At 38.8% G+C, this 21,593-nt stretch overlaps 1 protein-coding gene across 1 annotated transcript in view; it reads left to right on the top strand.

The window, feature by feature from the left end:
• ZSWIM6 (zinc finger SWIM-type containing 6) overlaps positions 1-21,138 on the top strand; it is a 204,958-nt gene extending 183,820 nt beyond the window's left edge. Inside the window, exons 7-15 of the mRNA XM_027101263.1 lie at positions 1,167-1,343; positions 1,612-1,758; positions 5,130-5,276; positions 6,325-6,585; positions 10,341-10,476; positions 13,550-13,707; positions 14,335-14,498; positions 16,251-16,332; positions 18,409-21,138. Coding sequence (XP_026957064.1) covers positions 1,167-1,343; positions 1,612-1,758; positions 5,130-5,276; positions 6,325-6,585; positions 10,341-10,476; positions 13,550-13,707; positions 14,335-14,498; positions 16,251-16,332; positions 18,409-19,271 — 2,135 coding nt within the window. The 3' untranslated portion in view covers positions 19,272-21,138. The remainder of the gene's footprint in view (positions 1-1,166; positions 1,344-1,611; positions 1,759-5,129; positions 5,277-6,324; positions 6,586-10,340; positions 10,477-13,549; positions 13,708-14,334; positions 14,499-16,250; positions 16,333-18,408) is intronic.
• Positions 21,139-21,593: the final 455 nt, after the last annotated feature.

Genomic DNA, 21,593 nt, shown 5'->3' with positions numbered 1-21,593 from the left:
TTGATTCAGTTGTATTTTGATTTTTATGATTTCCTTTATGTCTGTGCTTAGCCAAAGCTCCAGGGAGAGGAAGATGAAACTTTACCAACTAAGGAAGCTCCAGATTTTCCTTCTCATTTAGTTAAGCCTCAGGACAGTGAGGGGTGATACCTGAGCTAAATAAAGCACACATAAATAAAAATAGTTTGTTACCCTGAGTGTCAGCTGAGGCTCTTTCTAAGGTTTCTGCCACAGTTTAAGGTAAGTCTGGAGTTGGGGACCTAGGGGTGGGAGTGCAGGTAGAATTTGAACGATTTTTTTCCAGAAGAACTGAATAATCCCAGAGGTTGGGGTAAAAATATCCTTTATTCCCCAAACATTTCTTTTCTCTGTCAGGTCCTGAAACTTGAACCCTCTTCGGAGTGTGTGCTTCTGCTCTTTTGTGATGCCCTGGCATACACTATGCTGGGGACATCACACCAGTCATGGAACCTGCACAAGAGTCAGGAGGCAGCCTGTAGGGGCAAGGTAAGTGCGCTGGTTTGTTTTGTAGCTATGTTGTGTGGCTTTGTGAAATGTTAAATATATGCATTTATGCCCTTTGGGATATAAAGTGACATTTAATCATTATATCCCAAGAAGCATAATAATTTTAATTGTGCAAAACCGCACAATATAGTTAAAAAATACAACCAAAAGCACAACCCTTCTGCGTATTTTTAAAGGCTGATTGCATCTTCCTGAAAGGTTCCATGGCTGGTGTCTCATCTCTTGCATAGTGTTTGTGAGAGCTGTTGATCCCATCAGGGCAGTTCACCACAGCACCTCAGAAGTGGGGAGCAGTGAGTTTTCATGTGATTTTTGTGCCGAGTGCCTCCTTTCAGTGTATTTGGCATGGAAACTAGACTTGACGGTTCTTTTTGCAGGATGCCTTTAACCTTAGCTCTGATGGCTGCAGAGTGTTTGTGTTTGATAAAACAAGTGAGTGAATGGTGGCTCTTTGGTCTGATTTGCCTCCTAGTACTTAGGACATGAGAATATTCACCCTTCATCCTTCTGCTTAGGGGGTGCAGGACAATGTGTGTGGGTGTGTTCATGAACATCTGGCCACAGAATGGTATGGTATGACTGATTTATTCACATGTGAACAATAGCTGACACGGCTTTCTGAATTGTGGAAAAAACAGATTCATCGAACAGGCCACATCGGACAGTGTTCACCCGAGCCATCGAGGCGTGCGATCTCCACTGGCAGGACAGCCACTTGCAGCACATTATCAGCAGTGACCTGTACACCAACTACTGTTACCATGACGACGCTGAAAACTCCCTCTTTGACTCCCGCGGGTGGCCCCTCTGGCATGGTAAGTGGCCAAACCGGAAAGACATTTCCATGACTTACTTCTTTGTTTAGTTTCTATAGCATTATTGGAGTGGGAGGAGGAGAGTTGAGGGATTCAATGGGAGATGGATGAATGCTTGGCAATAGGAGTTTTCATTCAAATCCAAGTTCAGAAATGGTTTCTTGTGTCTTTTTAATAGTATTTCAGGGGAAAACATCTTACTATTAAATCCTGTTTTTATAGATATATCTGATAATGGCAACCTTCCGCCCTTAACTTTCTGTTTTAGAACATGTTCCTACAGCCTGTGCACGAGTGGATGCATTACGTTCTCATGGGTACCCCAGAGAAGCACTGAGACTAGCAATAGCTATTGTTAACACGTTAAGACGGCAGCAACAGAAACAGCTGGAAATGTTCCGAACTCAAAAAAAAGGTAAATGTGTGAAGGAGTCTGTTTCCATTGGAATGGGATTCTTGGTGATGATGTCACTAGGTTTTATGCTCTTTGGGGAGAGAACTTTTAAAATTAGAGCCATGGTGATGGCTTTACTCACCACTCATGTGAAATATTTAATAGCTGATCTGTGAGAAATGTTAGGCATCCCCCCACCCCCACCCGTTGAATGTTGTAAGAAATAAAATTTTTTTACAAGTTTCTTAGGTTGGTTAATTTTTTTAAAGGGGAGGTTTTTTTTTTTTTTTTTTTTTACTGTTTGAGTTATGTCCTATGTCGGAATTATCTAAAATGCAAGTTAGCCAGATATTTCATTTTGTGAAAGAGCATTTTAATTGTGATAGTAAGGGCTCTGGGGGGGGGGGTAGACTGCCTATGTTTGAATCCTGGCAGGAGGTCCCAGCTGGGAGACCTTAGGCATTGACTTGACTATGGAATGGGGCTTGGTTGAGGACCTGTCTCTCAGAGTTGTTGAAAAGATTAAACTAGTTAATTTCTGTAAAGCACTGAAAGCAGGGCCTGACAGAGTGTGAAAGCACTATAAAACAGTTTAATTGTAATAATTTGTACATCAGGACATGATATGTATTTAAAGCGATCAAACAGAACTCCTGGGGACTGCTCTGGTGGTCCAGTGGTTAAGACTTCGCCTTCCAATGCAGGGGGTGTGGGTTCAATCCCTGGTTGGGGAGCTGACATCCCACATGCCTCTTGGCCAAAAAACCAAAACATAAAACAGAAGCAATATTGTAACAAGTTCAGTAAAGACTTTAAAAATGGTCCACATCAAAAAAAATCTTAAAAAAAAAAAAAAAACTACACTCCAATGAAAGCTAAGGAAAAAAACAGAACTGGATTTTTCAAATTCTGTAAATAACATTCGATGAGCTGTCAACTGACAGGACACATTTAACTCCTCTTTATCTCAGTTTATTAATCTTTTAAATTTTAAATAAGCATTACTTAGTAGTAGTAATTGCAAAAGGGTTGTAAGGTGCATAGGCCCTGATCAAAAGAAAGACATATGTATGCTTTTTCTGATTAATCCGTGCACTTCTTTTTCTTCTGTAGGTGTAAATCTTTTAATTTTTCTTTGTTAGGATTGTTGTTTTTACTCTGGAATTTTATATCTTATTCAGAGAGAAGTAGTTTTAGTTGTGGTTTTTTGCTTATGTTTTTATTTTATTCCTTGGATGATTTTACACACATCTAGGGTACAGCTTAAAATTATCAGTTGTTGTTGAAGTGGGCTGGAGATTGGAGCGAGTGTTTGTTGTAATTTTTGATATCCTCTATATTGGAAGTATTAAAAATGTTAACATTATCATTTATATGATGAAAGAAAATTCCAAAGTTACCACTGGAACCAAGGAAGGGGGAGCTCAGATGGGATTGGAATGTGATATCCCCAACAATCATTACTTTGTCCAGTTCTTTGTGTTTGTCGTATCAACACTGGTTACCAGCTGTATTTACAAAATATGTTGCCTGGCCCTTTGCAAAATTTTTCTGAAATCTCCCTTCCCCTAAACACACACAATCTATGGCCAAAAGACATTTAGTTTTGAAAAGTATAAAAGATTGAAATACTCAGGCTAAGAGAGAGTGAAGTACTTTTTATACTGCACCAGGAGAGCTTGCTCATGATGATTATCAGAGTTTTGAAATTCATGTTGATCTCTCTGAAGAAATGTTTTTAAAATTAGTTTAATTAAAATGTTACAATATCTAAGAAATACAAAGTGTAAAAGTGTTAGTTCATGTAGGTAAGTTGGAACACATGTTAAGATAGACTCCTTTGATTGTCTTTGAGGTCTCTCTCAGACTCATTTCTCTTTTATCCTGCACACAATGAAAACTTTAATTTCAGACTATTCTTTACTAGCACTGCATATTTATATCTTTCCCTACTTTCTTTTTGTTTGTCCATATTCAAAGAATAGGTTTTTTGTAACTGTTACAATTCCAAATTGCTGTAACAGTTATTTCTTATGGGGCTAAGGTTAGTAAATGAAGTATCTTGTACATTTTCAATATTATTTGGCATGATATGTCAACTTTTTAAAAAATTGAGATATAATTGACATATAACATATTAGTTTCATGTGTACAGCATAATGATTCCATATTTATATATTTTGAAATGATCACCACAGTAAGTCTATATATAAATATATATGTGTGTGTGTGTGTGTGTGTATATATATATATATATAGAGAGAGAGAGAGAGAGAGAGAGAGAGAGAGACTTGTTCCTAAGAGTGATGCTCATGTTTCTGCTTTCATCCTGGTTGTGTATATGAAAGCCAGTGACAGAAATTGAAGGGAAAGACCTTTCCAAGGAATCTAGTACCCACCTTCTATAAATTTTAATACATTGTGCCAGGTCATGCTTTATTTTTATGTACTAATAGTTGATAGTCCAAAACAGAAGACTTCTAAAGGAATATTTAACTTGCAGAATGGCTTTTTAGCTATTTACAAGCCAATATTTTTCTTGTATATTTTATATTATATATAGATTTTATTATAGTTTCCTTTAAGAAGGAACCACTATTATTTATAACTTTAGTAAACAGATGTAAAATATTGCATTGTTTATTACAATAATGGAATATACCTTAAAATATTTGCAGCTTTTCTCTCAGCACTCTTAACTTGAGAACTTGAAAGTTCTAACATTACGTGAGGAAAATGAAAAGGATATGTTTCATCCAAATTATATGTTATCTTCTGCTATAGTTCCCCTTTGTGGCAAAGGTCCTCTCTTAAATGACTTACAGATCCACGATAAGGAAGATTTTTATAAGGTGATAGGGGAGTAATTTAATAAATATTCATACGGAAGTTCAAGTCCGACCCAGGGTACAGCTGCCTTCTAGACTCCATTTTAGATAACCCAGTGAGCACTGACTCTGAGAGTACCTTCTTAACGTAGTTGTAGAGTTAGTTATCCAATGATAATTCCAGGGGGACTTAGTTCTCTCTAAAGCCACTCCTAGGAAGTGAGGAGAGTTGTCCTTAGCTTCTCAGGTAAAAATTTAGAATTCATTTTCCTCATACATCATAATTTAATAGTGTAAGTAGTAATGTTAACCTGGTAGCCTGAGCATATGAATTAAATAGATGTTTGAGAGCTGTCTTGGGAAGTTAGCACCATTTATATTGATTCACAGATGAACCTTTAGAACTTAAAACAGTTCACAGGTTGGGGATTTTATGTACCCTTGTTTTTTAATTAAAGAGGAATTTTGAATTGAATTTAGTATTAATTTGTCAGGATGCTGGAAATGGTAAAGCCTTTCTGTCCTCTACTTCTCTCCATGTCTCAATTCCCTTTTCTTACACAGAGCTACCCCATAAAAGCATAACCTCAATAACCAATCTGGAGGGCTGGGTTGGACACCCCCTGGACCCCGTGGGCACTCTTTTCAGCAGCCTAATGGAAGCCTGCCGCACTGATGATGAAAGCTTCCCTGTGTTCTCAGATTTTACAGGTAAAACCATTGACATTTGTCTCATGTGCTTTTTTCCCCTAAACCCTGAATGGCGTTCATCACTGGTCATTGTTTTTCTTCACAGTTTGTTTTATGAATCCATATAGTTAACAGTACTAGCAGTTCGCAGGAAAGGGTACTCACACTTTTCAGGCAGGCTCCTACAAACTGGGAAAAGTCTTAGGGTTGACAATTGGCAGCATGTGTCAAGAACCTAAAAATATTTATTCCCTTCTAGTCAATGATTGTACATCTAAGAATTTATCTGCATTTATGACTGTTTTCCAGCATAAAGATACAAAATAAGGATGTACATGTGGGAGGGAAGAAGGATTGTCCCTTCACTACTCCCATGGTTGGATTAGCTTGGAGAGTTAAGCATCTAGCCTGTGGTGGTTGCCTTCATGGATTATGGGTGACCCAAACTCTATCAGGAGGGTGAGGGTATGGTATGACTTTGAATTCACTTTTCTTGGGAGTTGGACAGTTGAAGTTTGTTAAGAATTTCTAATAGAAACACCTTAACAGAGATAAGAGAATCCTCAAAGAATCCTTCTCTTGTGACTGATGACTCTTTGATAACAAAAAGGACCATGGAATTGAGTTACATATATGTTGTATTCTCTACTGTTTTTGTTATAAATTACAACATTGTGATAAAAGTATGGAAATTTTTTTTAATGCCAGGCTTTAAAAAATTGATAACTATTGCAGTCATCATGTAATTTTACTCTTGTTTAATTAAAAATTTGTTTACTGTTAGGTATGCTTAGTATCTCTCCTTAGATTTATAGTTTTCTTTGGTGATTCATTTTTAGTGAGAGAAAAATATTTGTAATATTCTATCCCCCAGAACATACACATTTAGTCATTCATGGTCATTTTTTAAAAGATATTGGAAAACTATATACTTTAACCTAAGAAACATGGTTTTCTGGCTTTCTTGGAGTTAAGTCAATAATTTATTTAAGAGTACTAGGTAAAATAGATCGTACTTATCAGGGTATCTGCAAAAGTAGTTTCTGAACTCTGATTTCTTTTGTGACAGAGAATATGGGACAGTGCAAGTCTCTGGAATACCAGCATCTACCTGCACACAAATTCTTAGAAGAAGGGGAATCCTATTTAACGCTAGCTGTGGAAGTAGCCCTAATAGGGCTGGGACAGCAGCGTATTATGCCTGATGGGCTGTATACCCAAGAGAAGGTTTGCCGGAATGAGGAGCAGCTCATTTCCAAGCTTCAGGAAATTGAATTGGATGACACACTGGTGAAAATTTTTCGCAAGCAAGCAGTCTTCCTGTTAGAAGGTAGTATGATAAAGAACTTTCTCACTTGTTTGGCCCATTTTATTTAGCCACTCAGCTTTCTTACGCTGGGAGTACACTTAATATGGTGGTTATCTTGATTGGTATGGTCGCTGAGTGTCATAGGCATGTTCACTTTCCAAAAAATAGTATCACTTAATGAAAATGTTCAGATGTTTACATGTTTATCATTTGATTTAGGTGGTCGTGTAAGATAACCTGCTAGAAATGAGCCCCATTTAAATGCCACCAGCTTTAAAAAGGACTGTTTTTATTTAGTCTGTGTTGTTCCTGAGATAAATGCAAGTTTGATATTTAGTGAGTTATTGCTGGTCGCCATATTCCTCTTTGCTTGATCAATTAAGTAATAAAATGGAAATTGGCTGGCATTCCTCCAAATTATTGGCTGTTACGTTGACGTCTGGGTTTTGAACATGTCATTTGCACATGCTGACAAGGGACCAAAGACTGCAGAAGTGAATTTCCACTGTGCTAATTATTTCAGAGAATACATTAGGTATACATTCATCAAAGTAAAGGTTTCATAGAATCACTAAGGCAAAGTCTAGTTTTCTTCTTTCTGTAAGGTCAAGAGCTAAAGGGCCTAATACATTTTGGATGGCATTTTTTTTTTTTAATGTTTTTTTTTCTTGAAAAGAATAAGTGTAATTAATGTGGTAGCCTGATACTTTACACAGATTTAGGTGATATCAAATCTTTTAAACTGCTTCTGTCTCTCAAGTACATGTGTGTTATTTCTGTGGATTTCTCTGTGATTAATAGGCTCATACAGTACGGTATCTTCATCTTATATTCAGAATGGCTATATATAGGGAAGGGATTTAGAGAAAATAGCATTTCAAAACTTTTTATATGTCCAAACCTAAAGATCTATTTGAAAAAAATAATTTCATTAAATATATTATACATTTATGTGTTTTAGAAGTGTACCTTAAAGGGGAAATATTCTTCTGAATAAAACATGCTTAATTTTGGTAAAAATTCCTAATAATTTTTTGAAGCACTCTCCTGAAGTTTTTTTCCCTAAAGATAAAAGCCCATCTTGACAAATTTCAAATGATCTTGATCCTTTCATTACTGTCTTAGTTTCCTGTCATATATTTCCTTTTGATATAAGCAATATCATTAGCCATAAACTTTTCTATGCTGGCTCTTAGTTAACTCTTGGTAACTGCCTTATGATTTTCATTATACTGAGGGAAAAGATGAGGATGTGTGGTTTTCAAAGTTGATAGCGTCTGATATCTGTTCATCACTTACCTTTTTAAATGTCTCCGTGTTCATTACTCATGAATATTTTTTAACTTTGTCTTAGTCTTTGCTTAGTCCATACCTTCCCATTAAACATTTTAGTGAGAACTGTGCTCTGTAAGGAGGGCTGATGACCCACCCCATGCTCCTCTCTTTTCCCAACCTTGCTAGGCCCCAAAGAGTGGTTGGTGCAGGACAGGAAGAAGTCCAAGGGGAAGCCAAGGGACCATTTCTATAAACTCCAAAAGATAAGCGCTCCATGACTGAGATGACTGCACTGGGCACCAAGGTCTTCATATACTTATACTCTGTGAATTTCAGGGGCAGATTAGTTAGCAGACTCAGGTATATGAAAAAGAGGAAGCAGTAACCCTGTATTTTGTTGCTGAGTGTTAAATCACTTCTGGACACAGTATGGGCACATTGAATCAATTGGCATATTGGAAAAGCACTTCTGGGGAACTTAGATTTCAAATTTCAGTTTTTCATTTTTCAGTACACCAGAGTTCAGGCATTACACTGACTATTAATCAACAGATAATTCTGTGATACCTGACTGAATGTTTTGCTTGTTGGGAGGTGTTATTATGTTGATTATGCATCCTGGCCTTCCCTGCGTAGTATAAAAAGGGAGCTTGATGGTACAAGGGAAACACTGAAAGGAAATGGAAGAGAAATGAAGATGGAAAATATACAAGTTTGCTGTAATTAGTCCTTAAAAAAATAGAGTTAATGTCTTAGTGTGTTCAGGCTGCCATTAAAAAATACTACAGGTTAGGTGGCTTAAACAACAGAAATTTATTTCTCACAGTTCTGGAGGCTGAGAAGTCCAAGGTCAAGGTGCTGGCTAATTCAGTTTCTGGCGAGGGCCCTCTTCCTGCCTTACAGATGGCTGCCTTCTCCCTGAGCCCTCACAAGACAGAGACAGAGGTCACTCTTTCTGTCTCTTCTCATAGGTCACTAATTCTGTTGGACCAGGTCAAGGCCCCTATGACCTCATTTAACCTTAATTACCTCCATAAAGGCCTTATCTTCCAGTCACATTGAGAGTTGCGGCTTTAACATATGAATTTGGGGGGAGGGCAAACATTCTATAATATAACAAATAATCTGGCCTCACTATATGAACTAAAGGTAAAATTATAATGCCTTATCAGCTTTTGAAGAATATCAGATCGCTAAAACATTTTTAAATGTCTTAAAGACAAAAAAAAGATTAATAGATTTGATAAAATTAGAAATCTAGGATGGATTTTAATTTGTCTAGGTAAAAAAATAAGTTATTTACATGACTTTCAAAGTACTTTAATAAGGAACAATTCAAAAATACTAACCAAAGAATAAAACAATGAAATTTAAAAACAACTTCTGTTAAAATGATCTAAAATGTATCATGCTCCTACTCAGTGCCCAATTCAGTAACTCCTCTCACCATTTCCTCTGAACTGCATTTCTTGCATTCTAAACTCTTCACCAGACTTATTTTTCTCATGGAAAACAAATGTATTATGTCCTTTGAGCAGTAGTGTCATGATTCATAATTCTAGAAGTCATGAAACCGATGTTAACCCAAAGGTGACATGGAAACTAATTTATAAAACACTTCACAGTAACTAAACCTCACAGCACCTAAGCGGAAAGTAGTTGAACTAACCACTGTGGTTTCCTTTCAAAATTTATTTTAAAAGTTGGTGTTGTCCTTCTTAGGGTAGCATTCAGAGAGCACACAGGGGAAGTCAGCTCTGCCACCGTGCCTGTCACAACTTACTAAGAGATGAATTTTGACAGTTTAAATATAATTTTACTTTTAAAATTGGTCTTTTGAAGTCCAAATAGTGGTAGAATCAGTTACTTTAATTTTTTTTTTTCTTTTGCCTACGGTGAGTATTATTCTGGTCTTTTATTATTAATCCTTTATGAGAATTAATATCTATTTCTGCTTATTAGAAGCAACAATATTTAAAGTCTTTGTATTGGGATTTGTGGTTCAGAATCCTCCCTATCCCTCCCCCTGAAACAGAGAACTCTTTTCTGGAAACCTGGCTTATTTGTGCCCCTAAGACTGACCGGGACTGGGGCAGTTTCCAAAGTTAAGCTGTAGAGTCATCTGTGTATTTGAAAATCTGGATGCTCAGATATCACACACTGAGATAGGGTCTTTCTTAAATTCAGTGAGGTTTCCTGCTTTGGAGTGTTTATTTCTCTGAAGCAGTTATAATGTGAAAAAGTTCTGCCCCCATAGTTCTGTGATTCTCCTTTTAGCTGTGGCACAGGGAATTGTTCCTGAAGTGAATTTGATATCGTATACTCTACCCTGTAGAATCATTTTACTAAGAATTGTATTCGTTTCTACTATGTCACTTAGATTACATTCTTAACTAGATTAGCATTGTTTATAACTTTACATAAAAAATTTAAACTATACTTTACAAGAAGTCTTAGTTCCTTGTTTAGGAATGTAAAATGTGTATACTCTCTTCCTACAGCCGGACCATATAGTGGTTTAGGCGAAATAATCCATCGGGAGAGCGTTCCAATGCACACATTTGCCAAGTATCTCTTCACCTCTCTCCTACCTCATGATGCTGAATTGGCATACAAAATTGCACTGAGAGCAATGCGGTACGTATTCACAGCCCGCCGGGCAGAGGCAATCCAAATCCCCCACTGGGAAAAATGGCTGTTAACTGACTTCTCATTCATTCATTTTTCTTGTAGGCAGCAGAAAAACTAAAAAAAGCTTCTTGGGTTATGGTGGTGGTGGTTTGTTGGCTTGTTTCGCTTTTGTTTTAAAGTAAGGGAAGAATGGTATTCTTGTCTGCTGTCACTCATGTTCATGGTGGCTTTATCCTGCTTTTTCTTGAAGCTAGAATTTGGGACTAGAAAACAACTTCAGGCCAAGTTTAACCACAAGGCAGCAACAGTTGAAACCTTCCTAAATAACGTAACTGTTTAGAAAAAATTAGATTTTTGAAGCAGTGGTAAATAACACGTATACTTGACTGAATATAATAATTGAGAGAGCCCTTCACACTGGCTGTAATTACACATTCCATCAGTAGCGCAGGAAAGCCATCCTAGCACCGAAACACCTTTATGCTCCACTGGAGGATGAGAGGGGATGGGAGCTGTATCTAGTGTTGAAGCATTGCTATTCAGGGGTCTTCCAGGATTTGTTCTCCTCAGCTTTGTTTCCATCCGCCCCTCGGTCCCTCCTTTTCAGTAATAACAATTAGAACACATTCTCTGCTGCTGACCTTCCTGTTTTCACCCTCCTTTTAAAAAGTCAGTTCACAAAATAATTATTTTTATCACGAATTTGTTCTAGCTGAATATTTTTTAATGAACTCAAGATTAAATTTTTCAGTCTTATATATAGCCTTTTAAACTTTAAGCACCTGAAAGGAATATCTACCTTTCTTAAAACATGAGCTTTTTTCCTTTTATCTTTTTTTTAAATTAACACACTTCAAAAAAATTTTTTTTTATTGTGGTAAAAGTCACATAATATAAAACATACCTTTTCAACCATATTTAACTGTACAGTTCAGTGGCACTAAGTACATTTACATTGTTGTGCAACTCTTTAATTAACACACTTTTGTTCAAGTGCCGATTAGACCCTGTTATTGCCACCTAAAGACAAACCACGTACACACCTAAAAGCTTGAGGTGCTGGAGAACAGTTTGATTCCACAGAAACTTTTCATCGAAGATACTATCTCTGCAGCCAGTGTAATGGATTCAAAAACAATGCCTTTCCTGTATGAGTATAGCTTGTAAGTCACAGGAGGCCGCTTTTATGCAGCAATAGAGTGTGTTTGTATTTGTGTGTGTATATGTGTACCTGTGTGTCATTGTGTATTGAGGCTGACATCCTTTAATTTGACATGCTTTCCTTGGCAACATGAAATCTCATTAACATATCAGAGAAACCTTAAAAGTTCTCTCTTGTCTGTTTTTAAAATATCAAAAAATAAAATAACTAACATAAGCAAAAGTCCCCCACCAAATTACTTTACACCACTTGGTTTGTATTTTAGAGCACAGTTTTATAAGTACATTCCTATTCCCATTTTGGGAAGCTGAAATGGAAGTTATCAGGTGAAGACAGATGTTCAGCTCTGTACTTACTCAAATCCTAACAATTCTGCTCCTGTGGTAAAGGGAAGGATACTAATGTTATGATGCCACCAGATGCTATTGCTACAGTTACTGTAAAGTTTAAGGGTAAAATAGCTAAGGTTTCTCTGTGGTTCTGGCTTATGTGAAGGTATCCTTCAGGTGGGGAAGCTTGCTTTTCTAACACTCAGAAACTCATTTACGTCCACCCTTGGTTGCTGCCCAGGCAGTTCGTTCACGGGGGACACTAGCAGGGCACAGGGGAATTGTTTTCCACCTCTTCTCTTCTACCTGCCACACGCCCTCAGCCAAAGGATGGCCATGGGAGGGAGGCGGTGTGAACTACTAGAGCATCTCAAGGCAGCCAGGGGAACAGGAAGGAAAAGAGACAGGTAACTTACTTGCTTCTTAGTCTTTCTAGAAAGAGAAGGGAGATACTGAAGAAGGGCATTTTCACAATCATTTTCTCATCTTTCCAGGGACGTTGACTAGTGTGCTCTACAGCAACTCTGGAAGGATCTGCCTGTGAATATAGGGATAGTCTGGGTTTTTAAAAAGCTAAATAGCAACCCCACCAAAATCCTTACTACTTAATTGCCACCATCTATGGCAATGCTAGCATCTCTGTTCCTAGATAAAAGGAAAAGGGAATGAGGGATTTGGCTTACCAGAGCAATAATTGCTGTTGGGTAGGGCCCCAAGCCCAGCATCACACCCTGACCCTGCTAACTTCTCCTGGTCCCCAGCTCTTACTCCACAGTCCCTAACACTGGTGTACTTGAGGGAAGGTCAGTGTTTTGATGATTGTAAAAAAATTATTGCAGTTATAGCTACTCTACTAATCTCTTTGGTGCTTATTTATATTTGAAAGAGACCGCCAAGCATGTGCTTTGTTTCAATAGTTCTTTATTTGTCAACATATTCTTAAAGATACATTGATTAAAATAAGAAATCATGCTGAATTTATGCAAGACTGTGAAGGGACAAATACTTGGATCATTTGCATCCATCATCTCTGATATGATTGATAGAACATTTTCTAACTACAAATTTCTGAAGTAATAAGGAACTAATTATGCAGAAAGTATGAATATATGGAAACAAGTCATTTTTGCTTTACTTTCCTTCTTACTTTGTTTTAATAAGTTAAACTTATTTGTCTCAGCTATACACTGATTCCTAACGGTTGTAATCTCAGTTTTAAATATCCACTTGACTATCAGTTTCTTTTGATTTTTTAATGAGTGATAAGATTCAGAAATTTTACAGTAGGTAAACATTAAGACTTGTGTTTCAAACCTCTCCATTGTTACATGTCTTAATTTCCTTGAATGTTGCCGTTTTCTAAATGATGCTAAAGAAAGGAAACCTCTTAGGGTTAGGCGATGGGCAATTAACGAGGTAACTTTAGCATCCAGACAGCAAAGTGTAGCTGTACCAGCTCTTCCCTCACGGAGGACCTGAACAATCGCTCCCAGCATCTACCTGCTCCTCTGGCTTCTGGGCAGTCCCTGTGGCCAGGGTGATGGACAAGTGGTAACTAAGAGCCGCCTGCCTTGTCTTGTCATTACAGGTTGCTAGTGTTGGAATCCACTGCTCCAGCGGGAGACCTCACCCGTCCACACCACATGGCATCTGTTGTTCCCAACCGGTACCCTCGTTGGTTCACTCTAAGCCACATAGAATCCCAGCAGTGCGAGCTGGCATCCACTATGCTCACTGCAGCCAAAGGTACTGGGTTGTCCTGAGGCCTCATGATTATTTTGTTAGTTTGCCTTTTTATTTTAAGGGTCGTGTTTTCCATCAGATTCTCAATAATGGTGCTTATGTTGTAAGGGATCCTTTTCTTTAGATGTTAGCTTATGAAGCAAAACAGGTGCTACTCAGTTGAGCCGGCATTTTCCTCATTTAACTGCATCATTAAACTTGCTGCTGGCAGAGTTTGGGTTTAGTTACCATGCCATGTAAATGGTGGGTGAGCTTCAGAGGCAGATTAAATTCTCTCTGAAATATTCACCAGAAATAAAAAAGCAGGAACCTGAGAGAACTATTTGCTATCTCATGTTGGTTCTGGTTCACGTGTGCTTTTAGTCATGAGGGTGTGTCTCAGTGTATCTTTTTCCTGAAGCCGGGATTCATAGATACGCAATAACCTTGGGACACTTAGTTGTAACATCTGTGCCATCCGTGAACATTTCATGTAAAGTAAACTTGTACTTTGTGTTTTGTTTTGTTCCTTTTTTAACTCCGTGTGTGTGTGTGTGTGTGTGTGTGTGTGTGTGGTTGTGGTTGTGTGATTTTTGTTGTTGTTGTTTTGCTTTGCCTTGCTTTGATTTGGTTTCCCCTTGTTCGTTGCAGGCGATGTTCGGAGGCTAGAAACAGTATTAGAATCCATCCAGAAAAACATTCACTCCTCATCCCACATCTTCAAGCTTGCCCAAGATGCATTTAAAATAGCAACTCTCATGGACAGTTTGCCAGACATCACTCTTTTGAAGGTGTCTCTGGAGCTGGGCCTGCAGGTATGTGACTGTGGTCTTTCCTGGGGCACCAAGGACTGCTAAATAAAAGCATCATCCTAGGGTGTTGCTGTTTGTTTGGATTTTTTAGTGCAGGTACATGACTCTGGTGCACAGATCTCCTAGACTTCAGGAGTGCACTGGGCTTTGCAGTTGTGGTCATTCCCACCTGAACCAGACTGCTGCCTCATGTGTAGGACAGTACCTTTAGAAGCCCTGTTTGTGTCTTTCAATAAAAAATCATCTTCTGTACTAGAGCCTTAACATCACTGTTTCTCCTTTAATGAATTGAAGAAGAGTTCTTCCTATACATGGCTTAAATATAGCTCTCGTGTATAGTAACGATTCATTTGTTAGGGTTAAAATTTTAGAGGAAGTACGGATATGTACTGATGTTCGCATTTTCATGATAGATGGACAGTTCTGACTCCTTTTTTATAACCCTTAGAAAATTAGGGTAAAGGAAGAGGGATTGGGCCGGGGTCCAGTTTCAGCTTCAGCAGGCCTTAGATATATTACCAAGGACATTTTGAGTTAGTCATGCAGATAGATGTTTGCTTCCTTATAGTATCTGAAAAGATTATTGTATAAACCAGGAACTGAAGTTTATATTTCTACTTTTCTCAGGGAATCTCTATTAACATTTGTGTTTTTCCCTCCATAAAAAGCAGTGAAAGAAATTGTCATCTTCTAATTTTCTAAAGTATGGGGACTAGAATGCCCCAATTAGATGATTAATATGGTTTTCTAGTTATGGCTTCTCCTTAACAGTGATTAATAACGTTAAAGAATTAGACTGTAGAAAAACGCACTTGCCACTTACAGTACTCTACAAGCAGAGGGCATGGGAGATTGCATTTAAGCTATACAATGACATTTTAGAAGTTTTCTTTTAAAAAATAAATTCTTGTTGTTTGGCTTATTTTTGTTATCATTTTCCTCTTAAAGGTATGATGCAGAAAGAACCATTAACATGAGTTTTCTGGGTATTTGGAATTCTGGCAGGTTTTTTTGGTAAACGGCAGATTACTGAGAGCTTGCTCCCTGCCTCATTCTTCCTGGGACCCAGGAAGGAATCCCATAGGACCTTTCCAAGGCTTTAGGAGTATTACGTCCCTAGATGTTCTGAATCTTAACAAATGAGGGAAGCAGGACGATATGGTGAATTTTATCTTGGAATCTATTAGAAAGTAAAAAACAAAATTAGATTGCTAATGATGCCAAAGGTGATTTCTTTCTGTAGACCTGGGGTTATCTTCTTAATCGCCAGGAAGGAACAACCAGAGATTGAAGGGATAACTAAAACAATTATTTAAAAAAAAAAACCTCTTTGCCATGAGGGTTCCTAGTCAGGATTAATTCATGAGGTGGCTCAGAAATTTAGAACCGTGGACTGTGAAAGCTGGAGAAGGGAAGAGGGCGTGGGTGTGTTCACTGTGCCAGTCCAGCCCGTGGATTTTGCAGAGGAGAGAAGTGGTCGATTGAGTGACTTGCCCAGGCTGCCACGTCTAGTCAGTTGGCCTACCAGGAGTAGAATAGAACACAGACCTCCTGCCTCCCAGGCTGGGGCAAAGCCAGCAAGGGGAGCTGTGGGTAAGTCCAAATTCATATGCACAGCTTTATTCGAAATAAGGCTCTCCGTCCTCCTGGAAGTAGGGAGTCTGCCTAGTAATGTATACCTTGGAATGAATTGTTTTCTTTTTCCATTGACTTAGGGATAATCTTCCAAAACATTTTGTTATCCTGTCTTCATAGGTTATGCGAATGACACTGTCAACCTTAAACTGGCGCCGGCGGGAGATGGTCAGGTGGCTGGTAACGTGTGCTACTGAAGTGGGTACGTAAATCAGGGGCAGGGGCGCTCCAAGGCTCCCCGCGCTCAGATTTCACTTATTTCCAGGTACAGAGAAGAACATTTTCACTTCTTTACCTTGACTTCTCCAAGGCTCCTGCCCCTTCTGGCAACGTACAGGGGCTCTCCTCCCCGAACCCCACCGTCAGCCTTCAGTTATACACACTTGCATTGTTCCTGTCACATCTGTGGGGCTCCAACTCTTACTTAAAATGGAATAAGTCAGGGAGCAGGCACTTTTTATTCAGCTGTTCTGTCACACTTAAGGTGCTTTCAGTAACTTTTGTGATAATCAAGTTTACAGTTTCATATTCCAGAGTGAATCTTTGGTAGGCAGCAAACCATCTTTGGAACTAACTTTAGACTGTGGGTTAATGGTTCAGGTCACTTTAATGAAAACAATATAAAGTTATCTAGTTGCACTGAGTTTTTTCTTCATCTGAGGGCATTCGTCAGGGTATCCAACAGAGAAATGACCACTGGGGGTGGTTTAGGTGAGCTTTTTGAGAATTTGTAGTAGCCATAAGAAGATCCCCGGGCTTCCCTGGTGGCGCAGTGGTTGAGAGTCTGCCTGCCGATGCAGGGGACACGGGTTCGTGCCCCGTTCTGGGAAGATCCCACATGCCGCGGAGCAGCTAGGCCCATGAGCCATGGCCGCTGAGCCTGCGCGTCCGGAGCCTGTGCTCCGAAACAGGAGAGGCCAAAACAGTGAGAGGCCCACGTACCGCAAAAAAAAAAAAAAAAAAAAGATCCCCGGTTGACCATACAGTGCAATCTGTGAGACCCTTCAGCCAACTGTTTCCCCTCTGCAGCAATAAATCATAACTAAAAAACCCATACATTCCTGGCGAGAAGGCCAACGCAAACAAAATGGTGGCTGTTGGAAATAAATGTGGGTTAAACTGTCGTCTTCTTATTTGCATCAGAAAAGGATACACACCTCTTGCTGAGATGACACTGTTACCTCAGTGCTTATCTAAAGATTGACACAGCAGATACTATAAAAACATTCTTCTTATTTTTCTTTTATTAATCTATAATGGTATGTTATCTTGGAAAAAGGGAAATTGGTCTCAGTATAAAAATTATATTACTGGGGCTTCCCTGGTGGCGCAGTGGTTGTGAGTCCGCCTGCCGGTGTGGGGGACGTGGGTTCACGCCCTGGTCTGGGAGGTTTCCACGTGCCGCGGGGCGGCTGGGCCCGTGGGCCGTGGCCGCTGAGGCTGCGCGTCTGGAGCCTGTGCTCCGCAACGGGAGAGGCCACAGGGGTAAGAGGCCCGCGTACCGCAAAAAAAAAAAAAAAAATTATATTACAGAAGTGATGCTTTAGTGAAGCAATACAAGGATAATACCAGTTTAAGAACTGCCACACCACTCCCCAACCCCTGCACCAAGAAATAGGCCTGATTTCTCTTAGATTTAGTACCTGTGCTTTAAATGGCCCACGTTTAGGATTTCCTACAGCTGAGACATATTGCGTCTGTGTACTTAAAATGGTTATTTTAAAGACCTTGTCATCCATTTCAAACAAACATCTGAGTCGTCTGTATGTCTGCTTCTGTCAACTCTTTTCTCTTGATTATAGGTCACATTTTCCTGCTTCTTTGCGTGTTTAATCACTTTGTATTGTGTGTACTTTAAACTTACACACAGGCACACAGACCACATAAAAACTCCCCATTTTGGTGAGGGTTGTAGTTTTTCTGACTCAGATTCTGTGGTGGGTAACTGACAGGAGGCCCCAGTGAACTAGAACTCATTAGCAAAAAGCCATTGTCTGCGATGGCAAGCAGGCAGCAGCACAGTGCAAATACCAGCTGCCGAGAGGATTAGTTCTTTATTACAGCAAGTTCATGTTCCTCTCAGGCATTTCACTGAATAGCAATCTATAATAACCTTATTCTAAAAGGTTGCTCCCAGGCACATTACCTTACAGGATTTTCTGACCTAGCTCATGTCCTGTGATGGTTAACAATGTAAGCATTGATTATAAAGTGGAAATAAGGCAAGACCTCTGGGCAGCCTCTCGTCAGTAATGGGGCTTCTCTGTGCTCCTTGCAGGTGTTTATGCCCTGGACAGCATCATGCAGAGCTGGTTTACGCTTTTTACTCCCACTGAAGCCACAAGTATTGTTGCAACCACCGTGATGTCCAACAGCACCATCGTCCGCCTCCACCTGGACTGCCACCAGCAGGAAAAGCTGGCCAGCAGCGCCCGGACACTTGCATTGCAGTGCGCTATGAAGGACCCTCAGAACTGTGCCCTCTCCGCGCTGACCCTGTGTGAAAAGGATCACATAGCTTTTGAGACGGCGTACCAAATTGTTCTTGACGCTGCTACAACTGGCATGAGCTACACCCAGCTCTTTACAATAGCACGGTACATGGAGCACCGCGGGTACCCCATGAGGGCCTACAAGCTGGCCACCTTGGCCATGACCCATCTTAACCTGAGCTACAATCAGGACACGCACCCTGCCATTAATGACGTTTTGTGGGCCTGTGCGCTTAGCCACTCCCTTGGTAAAAATGAGCTTGCAGCTATAATACCTCTGGTGGTCAAGAGTGTCAAGTGTGCAACGGTACTGTCAGACATTTTGCGCAGATGCACTCTGACCACTCCTGGCATGGTGGGACTTCACGGAAGGAGGAACTCTGGTAAGCTCATGTCACTGGACAAAGCCCCCTTGAGGCAACTCTTGGATGCCACAATCGGGGCCTACATCAACACGACACACTCACGGCTCACACACATCAGTCCTCGGCACTATAGTGAGTTTATAGAGTTCCTCAGCAAGGCCCGAGAGACCTTCTTAATGGCACATGATGGACACATTCAGTTTACACAGTTCATCGACAACCTGAAACAAATCTACAAAGGCAAAAAGAAACTGATGATGTTGGTTCGGGAGAGGTTTGGTTGATAGAACTTGTATGAATGGGGGTGGGGGTGGGAATGGGGGGGACAGTTTGTTTTTACTTGAGCCTGCCTTTGTACCCTTTTTAACTTAAAGAACAGAGCCACACCGGTATTATATGTGTATAGTTATATTGCGTTTGCAGACTAAATTGTCATGTGAAAGTTTGTGTGTTTTTAATTTTCTTCCCTTTTTCTTTGTTTTTATTTTATTATTTTTCTTATTCTTTTTTTTTGTTTGTTTTTTTGGTTTTGTATGAGAGAGAGGTTAAAAAGGTTTGGTTTACACTGAGTATATGTTGTCAAGTGGCAAAAGTCCACATAGCTCTCCTGTTTTCTGTATACGTTCACAGCCTCAAAAAAAAAATAATTGAAATGGCTTTAAAAACCAAACAAAACACCTCCATCCTGTGATAAGTACCTCGAATGGATTCAGCTTTACTCCTTTGTAACTCATCTTTACATTTTCAGCATATTTAAACAAACCAACAAAACGAAAATACTAATAGTTAAAAGGCTGACCCACGTGGCTTTGCAGTGCTGTTCGTCCAGAAGCATGGCACACAATGCTTGTGCATGTGGAAACTTAGCGACTGTCAACATACATTCTCAGGGATTTATCAAAAAAATAAAAATAAAAAAAAGAATGAGAGCATTTATTGTACTGTATATATATTATAGTATATGTCTGAATATTGAAAATATAACATTAACTAATTTATAAAAAATATTCTATGTAATGCAAAATACTTGAAGCTGCAGTAGCTTGGTTTTAAACAAAAACAAAAAAAAAAACTGAGAGAAAACCTATCAGAAGGACTAAAAGTGCGCCTTGCTTCAGGGTTGGCTCAGGCGGTGAACTTCATGCTGGGCATCTATGCAGAGCCACCTTTTGGATTGCATGGTTTGACTGAGATCTATTGGGAGAAATTATATATGTATATATATTTATACAACTTATGTATACATATATATATGTATACACACAGACACAAGACACACCAACCACAACCACTACACCACACATGCTTGTAACAGGCACTAGAATAAAGAGGGGCAACAAAATACACAGCCAGAGCAGCAAGCCTTAGCATTAAGAATATACAGTATGCCGGAACTGGGGTTCGTGCCTCCTAGCCTAGGAAACTTAAAAGAAATATCCTTTTGACAAAACGCAAAATGTTTTCCAAAATAATTGACATCTGATACATTACGCCTTTGCAGTGAGCTAATAATAAGCTAACCTTTGTGCACAAATAACATTATATATATTATATATCTATTCTGCATAGGTATTTTGACTTTGTGCAGGACAGAAAGTTGTGTAGGTATGACTGTTCTACTTTTCAGTTTTCTTTCTTTTTTTTAAATATATTTTATTTTCTCTAGAATTACTCAAAACAAAAGCAGCCTTCTATCTTGCCTTGTCTTAATGCTTTAAAATAACCAAACTGGAGATCTAACTACCAAACTGTTCATTATATTATTAAATACCAACTTTGGTTACAGTATAGTGTCTTTACTTTAGCTGATGGTTCTGTAACCTTGTGCTTTTTAAAGCAATTTTTATGTTTTGGTGCAAAAGTTGTCCAGTGTCTCTTGTTCCCTTCATTAGAGAACATGCTAGAGGTATGTTTGTAGGTATTTTTGTTTAGAAGAACTATTTCATGCGCTCCATTTTATTTATTATAATAGGTAAAAAGAAAAAAAAAAGGTTGTACTTCATCACCCATGTAAACATGCTCATGAAGTTGAAAGTAATTAAGATTTGATACACTGATATCAATTTATTTATGTAACTAAATCACTGTTTTATAAACTTGTTAATGATCAACAATTTTTGTTTTGATTAAAATTAGTTTTTTGAAAGTTGATTCTGCCTCCTTTATGGTATATCTCTAATTACGCTTGAATTCAGTGATTATGGACGTGGGTGTTACCACATCTCCAAGTGTTTTAATACCATATTCATTCATTCAGTAAATATTTATGTACTGTTTTCTAGGCCCTGGAGATGTAATGGTGAATAAAACCAAACACTGGAGCTTACTTTTCTGCTTAGTGGAAAAGACAGACATAAATCAGATGATCACAGAGATAAAACATGGGACAGAATAGCCAGTTTTTCTTCAGTCTGTACATTTGGTCATTCTTCCCTAATAAACTATTATTGAAGATGCTCAGTACTTGATATATTTATTAAATGCTAAGTTTGTTAGAGGTTTTTGTGTGTGTGTGGTTTACAGGAAATTACAATATAAGGGGTAAATGCTACATATACATTATAAACATCTGTCCCACCCCCTCTCCATCCAAAATCTAAATGCAA

This window comes from Aethalodelphis obliquidens, unplaced genomic scaffold (genome assembly GCF_003676395.1).
Source record: "Aethalodelphis obliquidens isolate GAN/ISIS:26980383/991018 unplaced genomic scaffold, ASM367639v1 scaffold4, whole genome shotgun sequence".
Classification (NCBI taxonomy): domain Eukaryota; kingdom Metazoa; phylum Chordata; class Mammalia; order Artiodactyla; family Delphinidae; genus Aethalodelphis; species Aethalodelphis obliquidens.
The sequence above is the reverse complement of the archived record's forward strand: the minus strand, read 5'-3'. Positions and strand labels throughout refer to the sequence as shown.